Here is a 23,139-nt window from a genome sequence, read left to right as displayed (position 1 = left end):
GCCTGTTTAACGAAGCCATGGCTGAAAACTCATCGGTGCGGCTGAGAGGAGACTCGACCCGGTGGAGCGAGACTGGAGCGTCTGATGGACAACGTCTTCCTCTCCAAGCATGAAGCTGCTGCTGAGCTGCAGAGCTCTGACCCTGACAGACTGATGCATCCTGGGTACAACAAGGAGCGTTGGCTCAGATCCTTCCTGCAGCAGCTGCTAGACTGATCAGCACTGCTCTAAAAGTCAAACTGCTCCCTGCAGAGCGATGTGCACCGTGTTCTGTCCTGTGATGTGTGTAGTTTGGTTTATTATGTTTAATCATCTTAGGGCAAAAGATGAATTTAATGCTGTAATGTCATAATAAAAATGTAATTAAATAAATATGTTCACTTGGCAAAATGTAATGTTTCTTCTTTGACTTTGACAATGTAATCACTTTGAACTGCCTTGTTGCTGAAATGTTCTATACAAATAAACTTGATTGATAGATTGATTGATCGATTATTGCTGTTACTCCATTGTGGGTTTTTTGCTGGTAAACATGAACATCTCGTACATTTTAAAAGCTCCCACTCAGCTGCTCAGTAAAATTCCTCCTGTTTGAAACGTTCTGGATGGATTTCCAGTCATTCAGGCGCCGTAATGAGACGTTCATCTGACTCAGCTGTGATAAAGCTCAGCTTTGAGCTTTTTATTTAAAACAGTTTGATCCAGAAAATTAGAAAGAAAAATGTTTAACAGTATTACATTAGTTTTTATCACATATTGGCAGCAGAAGCCTGATATGTTTTCATCCGTCTCCTGACTGTAATGGAGCATCCTGATGTCATCAGATCAGATCTGTGTTTGATCGTCGCAGTAACCCGGATGTGAGCATCGCTTAGCGATCATCTGACATCCAGATATCAGATTCCATCCAGAACAAACAAACTGGTTTTACAGTCAGCTTCCTCTTACTGCTGCAGCGTTCAGACTGGCTGCAGCAGCCGGCTGCAGCGACGCCAACACAATATTAACCTCCAAACACAATTTATTTACAGCTCATGCTTAACTAAAAATAAGAATAATAAGATACAGAAGAGCAAGAAATGAAAATCTTTGTAAAACAGAGGCGTAGGAACCGGGGGGGAAGGGGGGACGTGTCCCCCCAATATTGGAGACAGGCGCATTTGTCTCCCTCAATAATTTCTCCTCAGTTGGTCCACCTTTGCAGGTAGAACAACTTCAACTCTTCTGGGAAGGTTGTCCACAAACTTAGGAGTGTTTCTGGGTATTTCTGCCGATTCTTCCAGAAGTGCATTGTGAGGTCACACATTGATGTCGGATGAGAAGGCCTGGCTCTCAGACTCCGCTCCAATTCATCCCAGATGTGTTCAATCGGGTTGAGGTCAGGACTCTGCAGGCCAGTCAGGTTCATCCACCAGACTCTCCATCCATGTCGTTATGGACCTTGCTTTGTGCTCTGGTGCAGTCATGCTGGAGGAGGAAGGGGCAGCTTCAAACTGTTCCCACAAAGTTGGGAACCTGGAATTGTCCAAAATGTCTTGGTTTGCTGAAGAGTTCCTTTCACTGGAACTAAGGGGCCAAGCCCAGCTGCTGAAGAAGCAAATAATAAGTAGGCAAAACTGGATTAAAAATATCTGAATGATAATCATCCATCAGGTTGTCAGATGGAGAAGTGCGATTCACTCCAGAGAACGTTCCACTGCTCTAGAGTCCAGAGGTGGCGGCTTTACACCATCCGACGCTTTGCATTTTACTGGGGGATGTCTGGCTTGGATGCAGCTGCTCAACCATGGAAACTCTGCACATTGTTCCTGAGCTAATCTGAAGGCCACATGAAGTTTGGAGGTCTGTAGTGATTGAGTCTGCAGAAAGTAGCCGACCTCTTCGCACTGCGCGCTTCAGCATCCACTGACCCCGCTCTGTCAGTTTACGACCAATTCATGGCTGAGTTGCTGTTGTTCCCAGACGCTTCTATTTTCTTATAATCCAGCTGACAGTGGAATATTTAGGAGCAAGAAAATTTCACCACTGGATTTGTTGCACAGGTGGCATCATATCACAGCTCCATGGTGGAATTCACCGAGATCCTGAGAGCCAGGCATTCTTTCACCAAGGTTTGCAAAAACAGTCTGCATGACAAGGTGATTCATTTTATACACCTGTGGAAGTGATTGGAGCACCTGGTTCCTGTCATTTAAATGGGGGAGCAAATGCATTATATATATACAGTATATATATATACATATATATCAGGTAAGTTTTATATTAACATCAGAAGCCTGATATATTTTGTCCAGCTGATCAGTGAGGTGTAATGTAATATGCTGATGTCATCAGATCATAGTTCTGTTTGCCCGAGGCGAGCCGATCCTCACGGGAACCTGGGTGTGAGCTTCGCTCAGCAGATCATCTGACATCCAGATATCAGGTTTCATCCAGAACTGTTTCTCCAGAACCGACACTGGGTCCACAGCCAGCTTCCTGTTTTCTTCAGGTCCAATTTATTTATGAAGCACATTTAAAACACAAGTTTAACCCAAGTGCTGCACAGACATAAGATAAGCAAGAAACATTTATAAAATAGAATCATTGCAAAGATCATGTCAGCTGACACCAACCAAAGATCATTTTGAAGACATAAATATATATTACCGATTTTATTCTAAGTATATTCTAACTGCCCAAATCAGCCTCTAAGTTTCCTTCATGTCTTGTTGTGAGGTCAGTTTGTGCTCAAGTTATTTTTGTCACTCCCTCAGTTAAAGTCCGTTATCTTGCCCTCTGTTGGACATAATTTATCCTTTTGTGAAACATTTGATTTCTTTGTTATAAATGAAAAATCCGTTTTGAAATCAGTTTCTCTCTGGCTGGTCTGTGAAAATAGATGATCTTTGATTTCAGAGGTGGGTTGTACTTTGCAGACTTCAGGAGAAAAAGAGGGGTAGACAGCTGGTTAGGTTTTAACCCTTTCAGGACAGGAGGTTAGTTGGGAGGGGATTAGCACTTGGTTTGATAAAAGTCAAACCTCAGTGAAGAAAGTTGGAGGTGAGAGGTTCAGTGGCAGCCTGGGACTTCTTCACATGTACTTTATCTAAAAGTAATCAGCAATGGTTTTACAGTGTAGGACAGACTTAGAGCTGTACAAGTCAGATAGACAAGTCAAAAAATCTACAGTTTATCTTTAGATTCTGTGAAAGACTTTAAAATATCTTCCAAACTTTGCGAGCTGCCACTGAAACATCTTAGCTGAAGCCTGGAGGCTCAGGCATCGTGATGGGATGAATGACGGTTTCATGTTTTCACTGGTTTCACGTTACCATGGAGATTCAGAGACAGATTCACTCAAGAAATTGTCTTAATCTAAAGTTTATCATCTTCTCCCAACGAAATAAAATGACATGACAAAAAAAGTTTATTCATGCAACAGATTTATTTGAAGTCAGATTTTATCCTTGTGTCTTCCAGCAGCGACGCCATCGAGGCCTGACATCCTGGAGGAAGTGACATCACCAGTGAGAAGGTCACATGGTCATGTTGGATTTCTCAGGAAGAGGAGGGAGGAGTTAGAAGTTTTTGGCACAGATGGAGAAACTATTTCTGGTGCACCCTTCATCGTTCAGGTAAATAATTGATCCTGAAAAGAGATAAAAAATAATATCAGGAAAATATTCAAGCAGCAGGTGAATCTGTTTGGAAATCCTTTTAATAAATTAATAAATCCTAAGATTTATTAAAACCAACTGAACTGTAATTATTAAATACACTAAAAAATATAAACCCCCCCATGTCAAATATGAGTTTTATGAACATTTGGGTTAAACAATATATAGAGAAACTCAAACTATATTTTCAGAAATTATTGATCTTCATATTGGCATTGATAACATCGTGGTCCGGCCGTTTGTAGCGGATCAACAGTCCTTTGAACATGAAGGGGGTCAGGGTGAGGAATTTGATTTTGGCCCAGTTGCCTTCCCGTAGGCGGTTACAGACAGTCTGAGGTGCGACGCGTCTGTTGTTCAGACCAATAGTCTCATCAGCTGTGTGTCTGGTGCTGAGCGGTCCGACGTGGCCGATGAGGATGAGGAGGATCTGCAGTAGAGCCAGTCTGTTGGAAACCAACTCTTAATGATAACAGACACCGAGCCGTGCAGCTGCTGCTCTGGTGCTCGTCCCTGCATCTAACATGCCGATGGCACGCTCCTGCATAACTTGCAACATCTGAGGCTTTGTGACTGGTGTCAAAATTTGGCATTTTGGGGCGGCCTGTTATTGTCCAGTCCAAGGATTGTCCAGCTGTTGCTCATTTTGTCTGATCACCCACTGGAGTTAAAAACCAACTCACTGACAGCAAGTTGGATTAAAAATTATACACAAATCAGAGAAATATTACTTTTGTACAATAAAATGTCAGCAAATGTTCATTTACAGTTGTTAACTCCACACGGCAACAATATTTGTCATGGGGCGTTTATATTTTTGTTCAGTATATTTGCTGCGTAGGACATGTTTAAAAGCCAAGAGGCTGATTGGTGATTGTCATGAAGTGCGGTATAGAGGTGGTGAGGCAGACGCTGTAGACCCAGGATGCGATAAATAAATGATTTTAATAATGAATGTCCAGCATAACACAGTCCAACACGGCCCAAACAACGGGCAGCACGACCGAGCAGAAACCAGGGCTCGACGCCGGTAGCAACCAGTTACACAACGGACGAGACGACGGACTGGGTACACAGACAACAGAGACTAGACGCCAAATGAGACGAGGACCCGACAAAGACACAGACACACAGGTGACACTAAATACACAGGAGGTAATCAGGGAACGAGACACACCTGGGAGTAATCGAGGGGAGACAGGACAACACGGAGACTCAAGGACACAGGAAACTCAGAAATAAATACACAGAAAAACACAGATCATGACAATGATGTTCACCTTTCAGGTTGATCTCCATGCAGTTTTCATTTCCACCATAGTTGTTTGGTTCCCCGCTGCCCCACTGGTTGTAGGTGAACTTCGACCCGTCACTCCACAGCCACACACCCTCCTGAAACCAGGTGTTTTTTAATCACACATTTTACTATGCATACATTTTATTTACTTCCAGGACACTGAGGTCCAAACTGCGGTCCAGGGGCCATTTATGGGTCCTAGATGATTTTACAAGGTCCCTTGATTCCCCATCATGATCAGTCAGTCAAGTTTATTTGTATAGCACATTTCAGCAACAGTTAAAACGGCTTTACGTCATAAAAACATGAAAATATAAAGTCATTGAACACACAGTCAATATGTGAAGCATTACATTTTGTCATGTGCCATCATTACATGTGATATAAATATAATCCACCAGCACAGGTGGTTTATGCACAGACAATTTTTAATATTTTATTGCAAGATCAATTCATCCGTCCATCGATCCTTTGCTTATCTGGTCAGAGGTAGGAGACCCAGACTTCCCTCTCTCTGACCCTTTTCCCAGCTCCTCTGGGTACAAAGCAAAACATTTGCTGTAAACCATCTCTGACTACCAAAAAATAAAAATAAATGAAAAAACTGACCTTCTCACCATCATGGCCTCCGACCCAGGTTCTCTCGTACGATCCTTTCTTACTGTTGACCAGGTTCTTCAGGAAGTTGTGATCATTGCTGTTGCAGATGGAGGCCAGATTTGCACCTAAATCATTGCAGGCACGCTGGGAAAAAGAAAAGAAAAGAAAAAACGCTAAAAGCAACAGACTGCAAAACTAAGAAAAGTCCAACTAAAAGAGAAGATGGAGCTCTTTATTTAGTTTGACTCTCCTGAAGACAAACTTGTAGCAGCACTTGATGACTAGCAGCACATTTTGTTTCTCATAAAGTCGTTTCATTGAACAATGTCTGGAAAATGAGTCGTTTCTTTTCTCTGGACACTTTGGTGATTGATGGTAGTATTGCATTTACAGTCCTGATTTTTTATGCTGCTGGATCATAACCAGGTTACAAGGTCACCTTCCAAAATGCAAAAACATGAAATAGAAACAGCAAATCAGTCAAAGCACATAAATTTGGCTTTTTGTCCCTGAATGTTGCAGGATTGAGACTCATGACCTCTGGCGGCGCTCCGACTCTCCCCAGGCGGAGCAGAGAATCCAGTCCAGACGGTTCTACTCGTCTTTGTCTCATCACGCCTATAAGGGCCAAGGTTGTCCTGAACTGTCTCTGTAGTTAAGCTGCTATAGACGTAGAACTGCTGGGGGACAAACTGAACACTTCCTGACTCTGCTACAACTCTCCAGTTCTCTCCATAGAAGCTCCTCCTGCTCTGATGTCTGGATCTGGTTCCTTCCTGGAGGGAATCAGCAGATAAAGCTGCCATCATCCATTCATCCTCCCTTTCCTCATACTAACTTTTTACTTTTCATGAATATAGAAATTACTCCTAGATCAGTTCTTCTGTTTCGTTTCTCTGTTCGTCTTCTCAACCCTCCAGACGGCCGTTTGGACTGAGCCAGGTTCTGGTTCTGCTGGAGGTTTCTTCCTGTTAAAGGGAAGTTTTCCTCTCCACTGTCGCTACATGCATGTTAGATATGAAGGATTATTGTAAAGTTAATGACAAAACGCATAAAAAGTGAACTTGATGCACTGATGCATAACTAGGATTTATTGTGTGACTTGAACTGAATTAACAGTTTTTAGTGTCATGAAGCGACAGTTGTTGTGAAGTGATGATACATAAACTGAATTAAATCAAAGCATTCAGATGGGAATTCTAGATTCTAAAAACATTAATGAAATTACAAACTGGTTATTTATGAAACCAACATCTGGTCAAAGGGGGCAAAGATGAAATAAACAAAACGTGAAATAAATAAAGTGACAGGTTTACAAAACATCAACTGTTTTTTGCCTTAAGCACAGATTTTTTTGTGACTGTACCTCAGCAGTAGCCCAGTCCGTCTGAGTATTCTGGAAGAGGAAACAGCGATTTCCAAACTCAGACCAACCAGTCGGGCATAAAGGAACTGGGAAATGCAAAGAAGTGCAAAAGATCCTAAATAAGAGCTAAACAATGACATTTATTCTCAAAATGAATTTGAAGAAATTATATATATCTTATTAAATGGAAAAGAGAGACTAGCAGCAAAATCCTTGTTCTTCAGAAATAAATGACAATGTATTGAGGCAAAGCTGCCTCATTACAGGTTCACAAGGATTTACATCACATTTGGACTTCTGTGTTTCTTTTAAAACATAATTCAGTCAAAATGTAACAAAACTCTCAGCTTGCTTTCCGTCAGGTTGAAGTACTTACCACATGCAGAATGTGGATAGAGAGAAAACGTAGAGATTAATAAAACCATATATCACTCAAAAGCCGCTAATCTAGATGGAGATTATTAACATATTAATCCTGCAAGTTAATTTTAATGCACATACTAAAAAAAATACCAATATATTTTCTTCCATATCAAAAGTTAAACTTCTCTTATTCATCATACAAAGTAAACATTTAAACCTGTATTTGCTGCAGTGTTAATGTGTGAGACTCACAGAGCATCAGAACCCAAACGTCTCAGAAACTTTTATTACATCAGATCAATTTTACAAAGTCATAACTTGATCTGCACAATCATGAGGACGGCAGCTGACTGGACGGATGTCCCTCCACAAGGAGGCAAGACACAAAAGGTCAATGCTGGTTGTTAGCACAGTGCTGTAACCAAACATATTCATAAAAAGTTGAGTGAACGAAAGAAGTGTCATAGGATGAGACCCATAGTTGCAGGACTTCAAGCAAAAGGAGCCCAGACCAGGTGCTGAGAGCATAGAAACTGTCAAGTTTAAAGGTACAAAGTATTAATTTAGAGGTGAAAAGTATAATTCTGAGGGGAGTACAATTAATTTGTAGATAATTTGTAACTAGACAATTTTAATATTCTGTAAATTTTAACCATATTTCATGTATTTGACCAATTTTAAACAAAAAATTCCAGAGGGAGCTTTTAATAGTCCAAATAGTGAGCTTAGCGATGGTCCTTTAAGTTTAAAGTCCTTTAACTCACAGTTTCAGTGCCTTTATGTAGCTGCTGTCTGTCCTGCTAGCTGTTCACCTGCCAGTGACCAATTAGCTGCTGACTGACCTGATTAGACTCACCTGGTGGAGCGCCACCTGCAGGGCACCAGGTTGCCCTTACAGTAATAAACAGAGTTTTCAGAAGAAATTTCTGTTTAAAATATCTTTTATCATCAATCAGATGTAATATTCTACATTTTGGAGACACAAACTTTTGGGTTTTCATTCGCTGTGAGTCACAATTATCAAATGCAATATGTAATATTTATCTTTATGTGTAAGAAAATCTATACAATATAATGAGTATGATTGTCTGACATAAGGGAAATAAAATACTGAACTTTCACAATAACTTTATTTTAAATGTGTTTGTTAATACAGTAAATGTATCTTCATTCTGTGACTCAAACAGCTTCAAGTCTGAACACCTTCAGCTGCCTCATCTAAAAACTCCTCAGCTTCACTCTGTAAACATTTCCTCAATAATACTTTATAATCTGTTTTTCACTTGAGAGAAAAACAAGATGGCAGACTCACTTGGGCTCCAATGCAGAGAACGCAGCTCAGAGAGAGGAGCAAAGCGAAGTAAAGAACTGAGGCCATCTGAGGGAGAATCAGCAGGAATATTCAGTTTTTCAGAAATAATGAATTTACAGAGCTGTCATATGTATTCACACCCAGCATTGCTAACTAGCCAAGGTTTATCTTTGTTCTTATCAAATAATTAAATAAAATTAAAAAATACAATGTTTGCATATTATAGTTTTCTTAAAATAAAAAAGAAACAAAAAGAACAACCAGAAAATCTCAAGCTTTGGGCTCTCAGTCTAAAGTCTGGCCCTGATCACTTAAGGATTTTCAGGTTTTGTTAATTTACAACCTCAAACATCTATGATGTTAATGTGATACACAAACGGAAAGTGGATTAAAATGTTGAAGTGGAGGGAAATTTTAAATAGTTTTCAATAAAGAGGATAATACCCTACTGTATAATATAACTGTTACCTTCTCATTTTGATCTCTCTCAAACCTGAGGATGCACTGAGGTTTGATGAGTTGTGTCCAAATCCACCAACTGCAGCAGGAAGGACCAGCCAGCAGAGCAGGCAATGGCACAGCAAACGAGGCTAACGATGCTAATGAGGCTAACGATGCTAATGAGGCTAACGATGCTAATGAGGCAGGTGGAACACTGACTGCAATACATGCTGCGAATTTACTTGAGCTATTTTAAGAAATTTTGGGAACATCTTTCAGTCAACTTCAAGTATTCATCTGTGACCTTAGACACTTAAACTGACTGTCAGGACAAGAACAAAGTGACCTTGAGTCTAGTGCTAACATTGTTAGCCAACTCTTTGAGTAGATTGAAACTACAAGTTCAGAGCTACAGGAGGAATACAAGCTACTGAAGCTGAAACTTCCTGACAACAAAAGGAGAAATAGGCGCCAAAAACAAACTGTAAGTAAGCTGAAGGTCCACAGCTAACCGTTTTCTTTTCTTAGCTGTGGGCCCAGAATATTTTAGGCTGTACAGTGGAACCAGGCAGAGCTGACCTTTAGATGACCTCCTATTTGCCTTTGCAACTGAAACACACTTGTTACTGTGAACCATAGCAGCAGGGAAATGCTGGACTTTTGTAGAAGTCTATCTCTGATCACAAGTCATCACCAAAGTTATGCTGATGCCTTGCTTTTCTATGTTTCTGACCTGCTGAAGTCAAAACTCCAGGTATTAAATCATTTTGGGAAAAGTATCTGGGCATAAAAACATTTAAAATAAAAGCAAACAGATTGTTTTTGGTCCAAGTGGCCTTTATTTAACAGGAAGTAGAAGAGAAGGCCTACCTACATATCTAGGTAAATAGGGTCTATAAGCCCATTAGAATGCTAGTATCAACCAGAAAAATGTCCTCACATCTATAGAAACATATTTTCATATTTGCTCAGATTTTATGTCTGTTTTTTTAGGCAAATGAAGAAATTACTTGTCTGAAAAACCACTGCATCGTTGCTAAAGACGAGCATGGGTCCCCTTAGACATTGTTGTTCATATTCAGAATCTGATGAAATGACAAAAGATCTATTTGAATTTTAAAATATATAAAGCATTGAGGTAAAGAAGAAGAGCTCCAACGTTACCGTTCTTTGGGTTGTGAGCAGTGAAGTGAGTCTCAGCAGCAGAACCTGGTACCAGGATATCTAGGGATGGAGCGCAGCCTTTAAATACCCTCACTGGGTGGTGTGATCATAATCTGTCAACACCATAATGTCAAATAATTAATATTTCCACTGTTTACATTTCATGAACACATACAAATACAAAGGTATCAGCTAACATGATGAAACTCCCACAGTCAACAAGCTGCTGTTGATTGAAGTCTCATGTAATTACTGTTTTACACGCACAGACAGAGTTACTGCAAAATGACTTGGACGAAAACAGGGGGGACCCATGTCTCCTCTTTGGGCTGAGCCCGGCCGGGCTCCATGGGTAAAAGCCCGGCCACCAGGCGCTCACCATCGTGCCCCCCCTCCAGGCCTGGCTCCAGAGTGGGACCCCTTTGACCTGTGTCTGGGCTAGGGAACACTAAGACCTTTGTTATAACTCATCATTGGGGTCTTCAGGCTGCGCTTAGTCTGGTTCCTCACCTAGGACCTGTCTGCCTTGGGTGACCCTACCAGGGGCACAAAGCCCCAGACAGCACAGCTCCTAGGATCATTGGGACACTCAAACCCCTCCACCACGATAAGGTGGCAGCCCATGGAGAGGGACGCAAAGTCCACCCATCCATTTTCTACCACCCTTGTCCCTAGCAGGGTCAGGAGGTGCTGGTGCCTCTCCAGCTAACGTTTCAGGTGAGAGGCGGGGTCACCTGGACAGGTATTCAGTCTGTTGCAGAGCAACACAGAGACAGACAGGACAAACAACCATACACACTCACACTCCTAAGGAGAATTTAGAGCGACCAATTAACCTGACAGTCAAGAAAACCCTTCAGTCCCTACACTCTAAAACAGTGGTGGCCAAAGTGGGTCCTGGAGGCCCGGCATCCTGCATGTTTTAGTCTCTCCCTGGTTTAACACACCTGGATCCAATGACGGCTCATTAGAGGCCTAAGGAGAACTTTGACCTGCTGAGAAGATTGTTATACCACCAGGGAGAGAATAAAACCGGCTCACCAGGACCCACTTTGGCCACCACTGCTCTAATATGTGCCAACATTGAAATTTTAACTCTGGCGAATTTGCTGTGAATGAACGGATTAAAGATCTGCTGCTGTTGGATCAACCTTCCAGACCTCTCAGGTCTTCTGGCTCTAGTCTGCTCTGTAGAACCAGAACCGGAACCAGAACCAGCAGTTGGCTTCTATGCACCACAAACCAGGGACAAACTTCCAGAAAACCTCCAAACAGCTGAAACACTGAGATCCTTTAAATCCAGGCTGAAACTGACCTGCTGCTTTTATTAGTAAAGGAACATTGATCAATACATTTGATGATGGTTCTGATAATGAAATTTGATGAAATGTAATGTTTGTTTCTTATTTTCTGCTGACTGTGTTCTGTCTTTATGATGTAAAGCACTTTAAATGGTTTGTTGCTGAAATGTTTTATTCAAATAAACTTGAACGTAACCTGTTCATGTTTGAGGGTAATTGTGTGAACTCAGCCAGAATCTGGCAGCTCAAACCTTTAAGGAACTAAAAGGTTTTAGTTCTGCTGCCGTTCTCTGCATGTTGCTGGTTTTGTGTGTTTTTCTTCAGAAGATGATAAATTGTTCAATAAACTTCTGGAAACTTTACCCTCTAATTTCTGAGATCCATAAATATAAATTAATGACTGGAATGTAATAGAATAAACTCTTTATTATACTTAATTGGGGTTTAAGACCTTTTAGACTCATAAACTGAATTATTTTATTTGGTTTATTTGGAGTAGAATTGTTTTAACTAGATTTGGTTCCCGTCCAGGAAGCTGCCTTCAGGGTTTGGCTTCCTGTTTCATCTGATCTGTTTTCTGTTGATCTTCGATCATTTGATCCTTTTAACAACAGAGGTGGAAACCAGCAAACAGTCATCGGATCCACATGTCACATGTACATCAGTCATCATGTTTCCAGATGTTCCAGAAGGGCTTCAGGGTTAAACTCTGTCATATTTAATGACAGTTTCATTCTTTGTAATAATATATAACTAATGCAAGCTGAGCTTCAATCATTGACCTGAAACAGCAGGACATGTTGGGTGTATTTCATTTCTCTTTGGGATCGATAAAGTTTATTTTAATAATTATTTTTTAAATTTAATGTGTTTAGTTTATATTCAAAGATTTTGCTCATAAATAAATTCCCTTTAACAATATTTTGGTTCAGGTCAATAATCTGCTGACTTTTTACTTGACGTTTTAGATGTGAATAAATGAAAGTAGATGAATAAAAGTATTTACTAACACAACAAAAACAGGAATCTTAAGAGGAATTGAACCAACAACCCGTGGATCAGACATAACTGGAGCATCTCCAGTTTAACCATTTTAATGACTTTAAGCTGTTTGATTCAAAGCGTTTCAAGAGTCAAACTAATCGACTCTCTGACCTGATCATGATTTTTAATTCCAGCAAACTGCTGAATCATCAGAACCTGTTTACTTTGGATAGGCCGATTCCCACAGCATCAGGGTGTGTCTGACTCAAACGGGTCGTCTGGTGTTTGAATATCAGATTTCATCCAGAACTGCTTCTGCTCCTCTTTCACTTTGTCAACAAACTTCTGGGACCCGATCCGTCCTGTCACAACGTCACTAACACACTACAAATATTAACATTAATATTTAGAAATGAGAATTAAATAAAAACATGAATGCCTTTTCAAAAGCTCTACACTATAAAACTGACATCCTTCTTCAAAGTCAATTTTAAAAAAATAGCTTTATTGAGCCAAAAGGGAAATTGAAGAGTTAAAATTTATTATATTATTTCTTAAACTGAGCTTCTTATAAAGACTTAAAAATTATTACAGTGTGGTTATGTTTTATTGCCACTTCAGTTCCACATTTGTCCGTCTGTCCGTCCCAGAGTATCATGCTGTAAAATGTATTTGCCCCGTTAAACATTTCTTCTGTTTCTCCTTTTTTTGTCATATTTTAATGTTTCAGATCATCTATTTTTAATTTTAATAAAGAGTGAATCCCAGAAGCAGTTTTCAAACGATGATTTTAAAAATCATGGCCCATCAGAGACAACAGCTTGTGAAAACTCAACAATCCCTCTGAGAAACAGCAGAACTGCTTTAGTTCAGTCACACTGGACGGTTCTGAGTATGAAGGATGTTCTTTTAGAGATCTGTCCACCAGTCAGAGAGGTTCAGTATGAGTTATTATTATATCTGCAGGTCAGGGAATAACCAGGCCTGGGTCAGGCTGCTGAAACCGAGCTGAAAACATGGAGTTTAATCAAACTACCAATAAATAAACAGAAAGGTTTTTTTTTCCCTTACTGAATAAAATCATCATTTGAAAACTGCCTGTTGTGTTAATTCAAATTATTTTGTACAATATTACAGTTAGCTTAATGATATGGAACTTTAAATGTGACAAAAAAGTAAAAGCAGAATCGGCCTGTGAGAGGAAAATACTTTTCACATGTTGTAAACAAAAATGGTAGACTTAAATTTTAAAACCTTGGAAAGAGAAATATTGAGGGCAGATATGATTTTTACTTTAAATTAAAAACAGTTTGAAGTCATCACATGTTTATTGCATCAATGTGACTTCAACTAGTTTACATGTGGTGCAGATTAACTACAGTCCAGCAGGGGGAGCTGTCCCTTTTTAGATTGAACTATGAATTATGTTTCCGTTCATAAACAGACAGTAAAAATGACAGAAATATTGTTTGACAAAAAATATTCACTGTTTAAGGTTATTGTTATGATGTTTAAAGATGTTTTATTAAAAATGGCCTTTTAACTACAGCTGCTAAAACAAAATGCTTTTTTTCACCTCTAAACCTTCATACTATATCATTTCTTTATTTATGTATTACTTGTGCCTCCTGTAATTAAAATAAAATTCAAGTTTCTCATCTGGAGAAACTTTGGGTTAATTTTGCTTCTCGGTGTAAAAGATCTTCCCATCAGGCTGGTTCTTCCAGCTCAGTCTGATCTCAGCCTTCACTACCTGGTCCTGCAGCTCCTGCTGGAGCTGAAACACAACGATCAGACAAGTCAGGAACACACACTGAACACACACTGAACACACACAGAACACACACAGAACACACACACACACCCACACACAGAACACACACTGAACACACACACACACCCACACACAGAACACACACTGAACACACATATATGTTTGTCTCTCTATCTTTGCAGGGACTTTCCAATCAATCAAATTTTATTTGTATAGCACATTTCAGCAGCAAGGCATTTCAAAGTGCTTTACATCATATCAAACACAGAAACACAAAGCAACATAGAATCAACAATAAAAACATGACATTAAGTCAAGTCAATGAAACCTAATCAATTACAATAAATTTGTAATTGATTAGGTTTCAAATACAATCCTAAACAGGTGGGTTTTTAGTCGAGTTTGCATCCATAAAAGGTTTACTTGTTACACTCCTACTGTGTTATATGGAACAAAATACCTGTTGCTATTTTTTTTCCCACTCACGCTCACAATAACACAGTTTAAAACGATGTAAACAGCATTTTAATGGGCTTCTGGCACAAGGCTCCGTACACCTGTTTCACTGAATTTCGAGCTGGGACTCCGCCGTCCCTCATGGATTTTTGTGCAATTCTATTCCATTGACTTCAATTAATTTCTACAACCCAACCCTAACCAAAACTCAATACACATCCTAGTCCTAAACCTAACTCTTAACCCAAAAACACAATTTCTCCTTGCGGGGGCCAAGTCCTGGTCCCCACATGGGGCAGTGTCTCCACAATGTAATATGTGTCAGGAAAATGGTCCCACAATGCATCAAATACCTGCTGCTCACACACATGGTTGTGTGTGTGTGTGTGTGTGAACCAGGTTTTTATATGTTCATGGGAACCTTTTGTCCCTCTACATTGTGGGGACATTTCTTCGTCCCCATGAGGGAAAATGCTGTTTTTGCTGTTTACAGTAAGGTATGTGATGGTGAATGAATGTCTGGTCTGTGAATGAACACACAAACACAACCACGCGCACACACACACGCACACGCCCGCCCACACAAACACAGGCTAGTCTCTCAGGAGCAAGCTCTCCAAGGTGTGCCGCCTCTAGGCACCATCTAGTGGAAGAAGGGGGAAGCAGCAGGCAAACAGAAAAATCCCACAGAGAGCCAAACCCCGGTTCCCATTATTGCACGATGTCCGTGTTAATTTGGTCAAGAATAGATAATGGGAGTTTTATTTGGTTCAGCGGCAAAAGCTAGTTTTAAAAAAATTAGATGTTATTCAAGCTAGAGCATTGAGAATTTGTTTAGAGGCAGTTAAGTCAACCCCAGTATGTGCTTTACAAGTAGAATCAGGAGAAATGCCATTATGTATCAGAAGACACCAGATAATGGTTAATTATTGGATAAATTTAAGAGAACATAATGAAAATCATCCAGTTAAGAAAATATTAGAAAATTGGAAAGGAACAAATGAATAGTTTTGAGTTAGTTAAGAGTTAAACATGGATAAACTACTTGTCACCTTTGCTGCAGTGACAGGAAGAGTAACACCAGATGGAAGAAAAGTCTGATCTAGTCTTTCTGATTAGGATCTTGGAATGTTGGAAGCAAAATGCTTCCTTCTCTTGTTTCCTGAGTTTGATCTTTGTGCTAAATCTTTTTGCTGACTTCCAGCAGAATCACTTTGCTTCACCACATCGTCTGCATGCTGCTGTCTTTTCCTGTAAACTCTCTCACTGATTTTGCTCTTGTCTACATGCAGCCTGCACAGCTGATGGTTTCATGATTCTGGGATGTTGAAGAACACTTGACCCATTTAACAGACACTCACAGACCCCTAACCTGCAGTAACACAACATCTTAATATATGCAACCTGAAATAAAAATATTAGTCTCTTAATACACTTACTGTCTTTGTTCATTCTAAAGAGAAGACTGGTGCTGCTTTGTAAATGTGACTGGCCACAGCAAAACTGTGAACAAGTCAAATCTTTTCTTTCAGCATGCTGTTCTAAAAACAAAAGTTCTGCAAACTGAAAAATATTCCTGCAGACATGACTTCCTCTGATCATATAAGTGACCCTGGCGTTGCTTTCTTTCCACCAGTTTCTTCAGCTTTTCTTTTGAATGACATTTTTAAAATCTTTTAGTAAATCACTTTCATCTAACCTGATGTGCTATGCAAACACTTGCCTGGTTTTGCTTTCTACATTTTTGCTGAGATGATTTGATATTAAATCTGCTGACAGAAATGCTTTAATTTTATGCTTTAATTCAGCATCTTATTCTGGTTCAATCATCTCTCCAAAGATGACAGACGAGTCAGAACGCTTCAGGTCTTTATATGAATCTCCTAATTCTGACTCCTTTTCCCACCATGGTTTATAAATGTTACTTAATTTTAAAGTTTAAAATGTTCTGTCATATTAACCGATCATTTAACACCCACAACTCAGTGAAAGTTCTCCAGCCTGCAACTAGCCTCCAGTTAGTTCCTTCTAGAAGGAACTAACTGATCCAGATTAAAAGATATTTCAGGAATTAAAATGAGTTGCCACAAACTAAATGATCAATGTTTTTACCAGAGACTCTAAATCAGTGCTTGAAGTGTAACTAATCCTTAACATTTTTGCTAATAAACTCTCTAAATAAGTTATTTAGGGTTCTATCTTTATATTTCTGAGGGAAATCTGACATTTTTGTGCAAATTTGTTTAGTTGTCAGGATCGGGGTTTCACTTTCACAAGGTTGTAAGTTACACTTTAAACTCATTTTTAGTTTCTTGTTTGGTTCCAGTAGATCATAAAATCCATGTTTTCATTGTGTTTTTACAAAGAATCCTGGAAACCTCTGACTGATTTTTCTTCATAATAATTTGCTGGCATGTTGACTGTAAAACAATCTGTTACATTTCAGCTTTTTGCAAAGTATGAAAAATAAACTTGATACTGAATTTGAAAATGAGGCTAAAATAATCATGTGCAGGCAAACATGAAGTTTTCACACCATTTAATGAAGTAAAAATATTTGACAGCATAAAGATCATTAAATCAAGTTTGTGTTTATAATGTTACTTTTTATTTCAAAAGATTATAAACCCATTAATCCCAAAAGAAATCCCACCAAAAACAGAATTGCTATCACAGCAGCTCAGCAGATGGTTGGAGGCTTCAGATTTTTTTGGCACAAATAAATGGCCATGGCTGGTTACATGATCTGTCGTTCCACTTGTACACTGTTAGGAGAAAAAAGCACAAGCATGACTAAACATCTGATTCTTCTACATTTCCATCTTATTTCATGTTCTATTGCTTATTAATTACATGTAACCTTTAACACCACACAGGGTCAGGTTTCAGCCTTCCTTCATTCTAAAACTAAATAACAAACAAATAAAAAATGGGTTTATCTTTACCAATGTAGTTCATTTCCAGGCAGTGTTCTGATTGTTGAATATTGTCAGGCTCACCGATAGCAAAGCTAGTATAGTCAAACTTTGATCCATCACTCCACAGCCACTGTCCCTCCTAATAGACATGAAATGTTAGAACAAAAAACCTGCCAGGCAGGTTGTGATTAACTAAAAATACAGTTACTGAAATATCATTTATTGCAGGATTTGATACCTTACAATGTACCAAATACAAGGCCACACACACACACACACACACACACACCCATGAACATCACCCCCTCAGATGTTCATGAGTGTGTGTGTGTTTTTTATGTTGATAAACATTCTGTGTACATCAACACACAGTACAAGTTTAACTTGTGTGAACATGCACGGTCATCCAGCTGCAGCGTGTTAGTTTTTTTTCAGGAACTTACTGTGATGGCATCGTAGCCGCCGACCCATGTGATCGCAGGGCTCCCAGTGTCCCGTACAACCATGTCACTCAGGAAGCTGTTTTCTTCATTGTTGTGGATTGAGGCCAAATTCCCACCAATAGAAATGCAGAACTCCTAATGAGGAACAGACACAGTAGACAAAGTTATATTGGGAAAATAAATATCTTCAAATGTGTATGAAAAACCTGAGTTTTTCATACACATTTGAAGAAAAGAAAATAAACAGGAAAATAAAGCAGAGCAGCTTTATTTTCCTTTATTTTCCTCAGTGAGTGCAGCTACTCTGAGGAGAGTGTCCATGTTAGAAACTGAAGCAGTGAGCTGTGTTTGCGTGGCTCTGTACCTCGGCATCACTCCACGTCCTCATGTTGTAGTAGAAAATGAAGCAGCGACTTCCAAACTGGGTCCAGCCAGGAGGACAGGCTGCTGACAAAAACAATTCAAAAGATATTTTAATAAATTATAATGAATTCATAGATATATAAGTTAGCCCTTCTGATTATTATATGTTAAATTCACTCTCCAGATGCCTTATTTGTGATGACAGAACTTTTGATCAATTAAAGACTCAGAGTTTGGCTGCACAAGGTGGAGAGAGAGCAGTCCATACAGAGGCCTTAGTCCTCGACCAGGCTGTTGCAGGTTCGAGTCCTGGCCTGTTGACCTTTGCTCTCTCTCACAACCTGCTGTCCTGTGTGACCATTATAGCTGATAAAACCTTTAAAAGAAAATGTTTTATTGTCCATATTTGACAGCTGGGTTGGTGAAAGCTCCCCCTGTGTCATTATAACCTAGCAGTTCCACTTTAGTGACATCAGACCATTTCTGTCTGCAGAGTGAAGCTCTTTGTCTCTGTGTGTGTCTGCAAACTGCAGTCTAGTTTTGTATGTTTCCTTTAAAGTAAAGGCTTCTTCTTCAGCTGAGCAGCTTTTCAGTCCATGTCAGTACAGAAGAGTTTCACTGTGAATAACGACTGGGGTTAATCTGCACAGTTTTGGACCAGAACCCGTCTCCTTCCTGAGCGCTTTGATGGGTGGACATTCCCGTCATGCCTGTAGATTGCACAGACAAACGCCGCACCTTTAAGCATTGGTAAGTTGTTCCCAGGATGAAGCAGACTGGAGCAGCTCCATGATTCTCTGATATCTTCACTAATTTCTTTTAACTTTCCCATCGTGTTGAATAAGAGCGTTTTTCAGCTGCGGCCTTAAAATAAATCTAGAGGTGGGTCGCCAGTTTACTCAAGTGTCAGTTAACCTATCAGAGGTTTGTGGAAGGAAATCAAAAGGCACGACTGCTTTCCCTGAGAACGACCAAATCTGTGTCAAATTTTGAATTCAAGGAAAGTTACAAAACCATCTCTAAAAAATTTTCTCACTAAGTCTTCTGGCATTTAGCAATTTGAAATAATTTTGGTAACTCTAACTAAGCTAAAACAAAAAACATTGTGCAGATTTAACTTCAGACAGTGATAAAAAATCTGTTTGTGTCTTTTTATTTAGTGAATGTAAATATCTGGTTTCCATTGTAACTGTCTTTTCAGGAGAAGTATGGAGTGAAAATAGTCTCAAAATATCAGTGTGTGTGTAAAAATATTTGTGTGTGTAAAAATATTTGTCCGTGTGTAAATATAGTTGTGCGTGTGTAAAAATATTTGTGTGTGTGTAATACTGGATTTATAAACCTTAAAAATAAAACAAACCTTCTCCTACACCAACATTTGTAGGCATACTTTTACATATACTTTTACACACACACACAGATATTTTGAGACTATTTTCACTCCATAGAGAAGCTGCTGCGAGAGCTTCTTGCAGATCTTACAGTTTGAGTGAAACCTGGGAGGTACACAGCAGACGCCTGTGACAGCCCAAGACTTCAGCTGTCAAATCGTCTTTATAACATAAAAAAACCAAATAGCTTCCAAAGCTGTCACACAACTGATACATAAAAATATATCTATAACACAGATGGTTTTATTCATAGCATGTACAGCTGTGTAATATCTTCTGCCCCCTCTAATAAACCACTAAAGTTTTATAGAAATAATTACCAACCTGCCATGTTTGGAACTGGACCCTGTGAACACAAAGACAAACTGATGAAAACTGACTTCTTCTTCCTCTGGGTTTTATAGTATCCTCAGATTCTGGTGACAAACTGTAAAAACCTTGTGCATTTTGTCATTTTGACATTATTCTTCTATTATTCTGTGGAGTTGCAGCCAAGAGATCTTAAATCAGTAGCAAACAGATGAAAACTGATGTATTTACATTCAACAGTCTCTGCTGTCACTGGTTGGTTTTACTGTGACAGCTTCAGGTTTCTAAGCTTTTTGGAAATTTTCTGGAAGCTCTTTGTGAATCCTGCTTACTTATATTCCCTTTTCGTTGTGTATTTTAGTTTTTATCTAATAAACCAAGATCAGACAGAGCAGTGGAATATGGACGTCAGATTCCCTTTATTTCTGCCGTCTAGTTCCACATAAGCCCAGTTTTTGGCTTGCTACATTTTATGACCTAGCTCATGATGCAGGTTATGGAGAAATAAAAATATATTAGCATTAAATGACTTACAGCTTCAGCAGTCATCATGATGAAGCCGAGGATCAACACCAGCTGAAAACCTGAAGCCATCTGTGAAGAAACAATAGATTACAGCTTTTGTATACCCAGAAGCAACTTCAGATAAACTTAGAGTTAAAACAACAGACCGTAATGAAAAGCTGGATGCTTCTTTGCTGCAGTGAGTCCTGATGCAGAGAGAATAATACCAGATAGAAGAACCGGTCTTATACAGCTTGAGGAATGTTGAAAATGTAATCCTTCCTTCCCGTAAGACAAAATAAAATTTGTCTTGACAAAAAAGACAAAATTTCCAGGAAAGGTGTTTCCTGGATTTAAATATTTCTTTTCTTTAGCTTCGTGGAATTGTTTTCTAGTGAAAGAATTTTTCGTTGTGCAATCGTTTCTGCATTGTGCGGCTTTTCTTGGATGATTCGGCCGTGACGGGTTTCTTTGAAATGGATGCTTTTTTTTATTCTGATGAGAACAAACAGAAACAACCAGGTTGTCATTAAACAAACTGTGATAAAAGGATCAATTAACGTCCCAAAGTGTTAATTCAAGAAGGAAAAGGTTTTACTTGGGTGTTCAAGGTAAAAAACAAAAAGCTTTCCTGGTTCAGTGGCACATCGAGGATCTGCTTGTTTCCGTGGTTCTAATGTTTGACCCACTTTTAGGATTTAGATATTGTACATGAATCTTCAGAAAATGTTTGAACTTTTAGCATGTGAGCCTGGTATGGTGAGTGACGGATGAAAATAAACTGTCCAGAAATATCAATGTGGCCCCGAAAATCATATGCAAAGAGCAAAGGATGCTGGGAGATTTATACTAAAGGCAGACAAAACAAAAGGCTCAACTAATTGTGGGCGACTTCAGTCTTTGTTGAGCAGCGACAGCAACAAAGAGCATTTATAAGAACTCACTCATCCCAAATGCAATAACTTTAGTAAATTACTGACAATTATTTAGATGTGAAGTTTGTGATTCTCTTCATTATGTGTTTTTAGCCACCATGTGAAGCCAAAGGTGAATTTCCAAACGCATCCATGAATGATGAAAATTATTATTATTAATGCAGTGAAGATTTATATTTTATTTGACTTTTTCTTTATTTACTTCATTTATTCATTTACAGTTTAAAATAAACATGTTAATGTGAATGGAAAACTTAATGAAAAACAGAAGAAGGAAGTAAAATCTGAAATGATTCTCAGAAGAGATTATGCTTTGTTTAAAACATGAACAACAAAACTTCAATCAAGCACATAAACAAGAACAGGTCCAACTGCATGAAGCAGATGCCACAGACTTCTTCCCGCAAACTGAGGAATGCAGTCAACACCTTTCTGCTACGCTGATGTCAAACAATAAAACATTTACTTTTCTTTTTCTATAAACTTTATAAATCTACAGTTAATGTCTGTTCACTGAGAGTGTAACATCAAAGTCAAATTCCTTGTTTATGAACACCAGCTTTGCAAACAAAATATTCTGATTCATTTTTTCTACATTAGAAAATCTGGATATCTGTTTTACATAAACAAAATCCTCATAACTAAAGTTCTATGTTTGATATTTAGCTGGTTAAAACATTTTAAATGGAACATTAAATTAATTTAAAAACAAACATTAAAACATGACTGAGAACAAAGTTGGTTTTTTATATAGTTGATCACAGAGAGGATTTAGTCTGAGTTCATTCCCGTGTCGGCCCGGTGAGGGGAAGATGGAGGAGGTTCTGCTTCCTGATGAGGCCGAACGGTTCTGGCGTCCGGCTCTGATCTCCAAACTAAAACTGCTAAATATCAACAACTGCAACTGTTCTGGGAACTGTTTCAGTTCCAGGAACATTTCTTAGAAACCTGTTTGGAAATGTTTGCTAGCTATAATCAAAATGCATAATTTGTAACCTGTTTGCCAATTCTGCATGGCTGTGTACCTGATGTGATCAGGTGATCAAAGATACACGGAAACAGACAGCAGGGGATTTTTCTTCAGGTTACTTTCATACTACAGACTGAAATTACAATATTCTGGGGATATTGAGAACTTTCTGACTTTGCATAAGTCAGAAATAGAACTGTTTTATTGTCTGACATCAGCGGAGCAGACTCCTCCGGCTGTAAGGTGTTCATCATGTTCCTCAGTCTGGGGGAAGAAACTGAGTCTGTGGCAGCTGCTTCATGCAGTTAGACCTGTTCTTGTTTTATTAATCTGACTATTTGAGAGATAATTTCAGATTTTACTTCCTTCCACTCCTTTTCATTTAAGTTTTTCATTCATATTAATATGTTACATGTTCATTTTAAACTGAAAATGAAATAAGTAAATCAAAATGTCACTTAAAAAGTAAATTCTTCCTCTTTCTTTTCTCCCTCCCTGAAGGATAAATCCTTTTTTGAGACATTGTTTTGCAAACTTAACTTCTGACCGGAGCTTTGGACCTTTGCACAGCAGCTCATGTTATTGGCGA

The 23,139-nt window shown here is 39.0% G+C and overlaps 2 protein-coding genes across 5 annotated transcripts; both read right to left on the bottom strand.

Moving 5' to 3' along the window:
* Positions 1-3,408: 3,408 nt before the first annotated feature.
* On the bottom strand, positions 3,409-10,308 carry LOC116722509 (galactose-specific lectin nattectin-like). 3 transcript variants are annotated; one of them, XM_032566656.1, is made up of 7 exons: positions 10,203-10,308; positions 8,597-8,663; positions 7,299-7,307; positions 6,923-7,008; positions 5,566-5,700; positions 4,940-5,051; positions 3,409-3,631 (listed from the first exon to the last, which is right to left on the bottom strand). In XM_032566656.1, exons 2-7 carry the CDS (start codon positions 8,661-8,663, stop codon positions 3,561-3,563), a joined length of 480 nt encoding a protein of 159 aa, XP_032422547.1. In that variant the 5' UTR covers positions 10,203-10,308; the 3' UTR covers positions 3,409-3,560. The 3 variants fall into 3 exon arrangements, with proteins under 3 accessions (XP_032422547.1, XP_032422555.1, XP_032422563.1); XM_032566664.1 differs by lacking the exon at positions 7,299-7,307 and adding an exon at positions 7,580-7,590 and having other exon boundaries at positions 6,923-7,010; positions 8,601-8,663; XM_032566672.1 differs by lacking the exon at positions 7,299-7,307 and having other exon boundaries at positions 6,923-6,952; positions 8,598-8,663.
* A 6,931-nt stretch (positions 10,309-17,239) lies between these two features.
* On the bottom strand, positions 17,240-20,945 carry LOC116722529 (galactose-specific lectin nattectin-like). Of its 2 annotated transcripts, none has more exons than XM_032566682.1 (7): positions 20,813-20,945; positions 20,676-20,735; positions 20,157-20,178; positions 18,443-18,525; positions 18,079-18,213; positions 17,663-17,774; positions 17,240-17,482 (listed from the first exon to the last, which is right to left on the bottom strand). In XM_032566682.1, exons 2-7 carry the CDS (start codon positions 20,733-20,735, stop codon positions 17,418-17,420), a joined length of 477 nt encoding a protein of 158 aa, XP_032422573.1. In that variant the 5' UTR covers positions 20,813-20,945; the 3' UTR covers positions 17,240-17,417. The 2 variants fall into 2 exon arrangements, with proteins under 2 accessions (XP_032422573.1, XP_032422582.1); XM_032566691.1 differs by having other exon boundaries at positions 18,443-18,522.
* Positions 20,946-23,139: the final 2,194 nt, after the last annotated feature.

This window comes from Xiphophorus hellerii, chromosome 1, assembly GCF_003331165.1.
Source record: "Xiphophorus hellerii strain 12219 chromosome 1, Xiphophorus_hellerii-4.1, whole genome shotgun sequence".
In the NCBI taxonomy this organism is placed as follows: Eukaryota; Metazoa; Chordata; class Actinopteri; order Cyprinodontiformes; family Poeciliidae; genus Xiphophorus; species Xiphophorus hellerii.
Note: the sequence above shows the minus strand (reverse complement) of the source record. Positions and strands in the feature narration are given on the sequence as shown.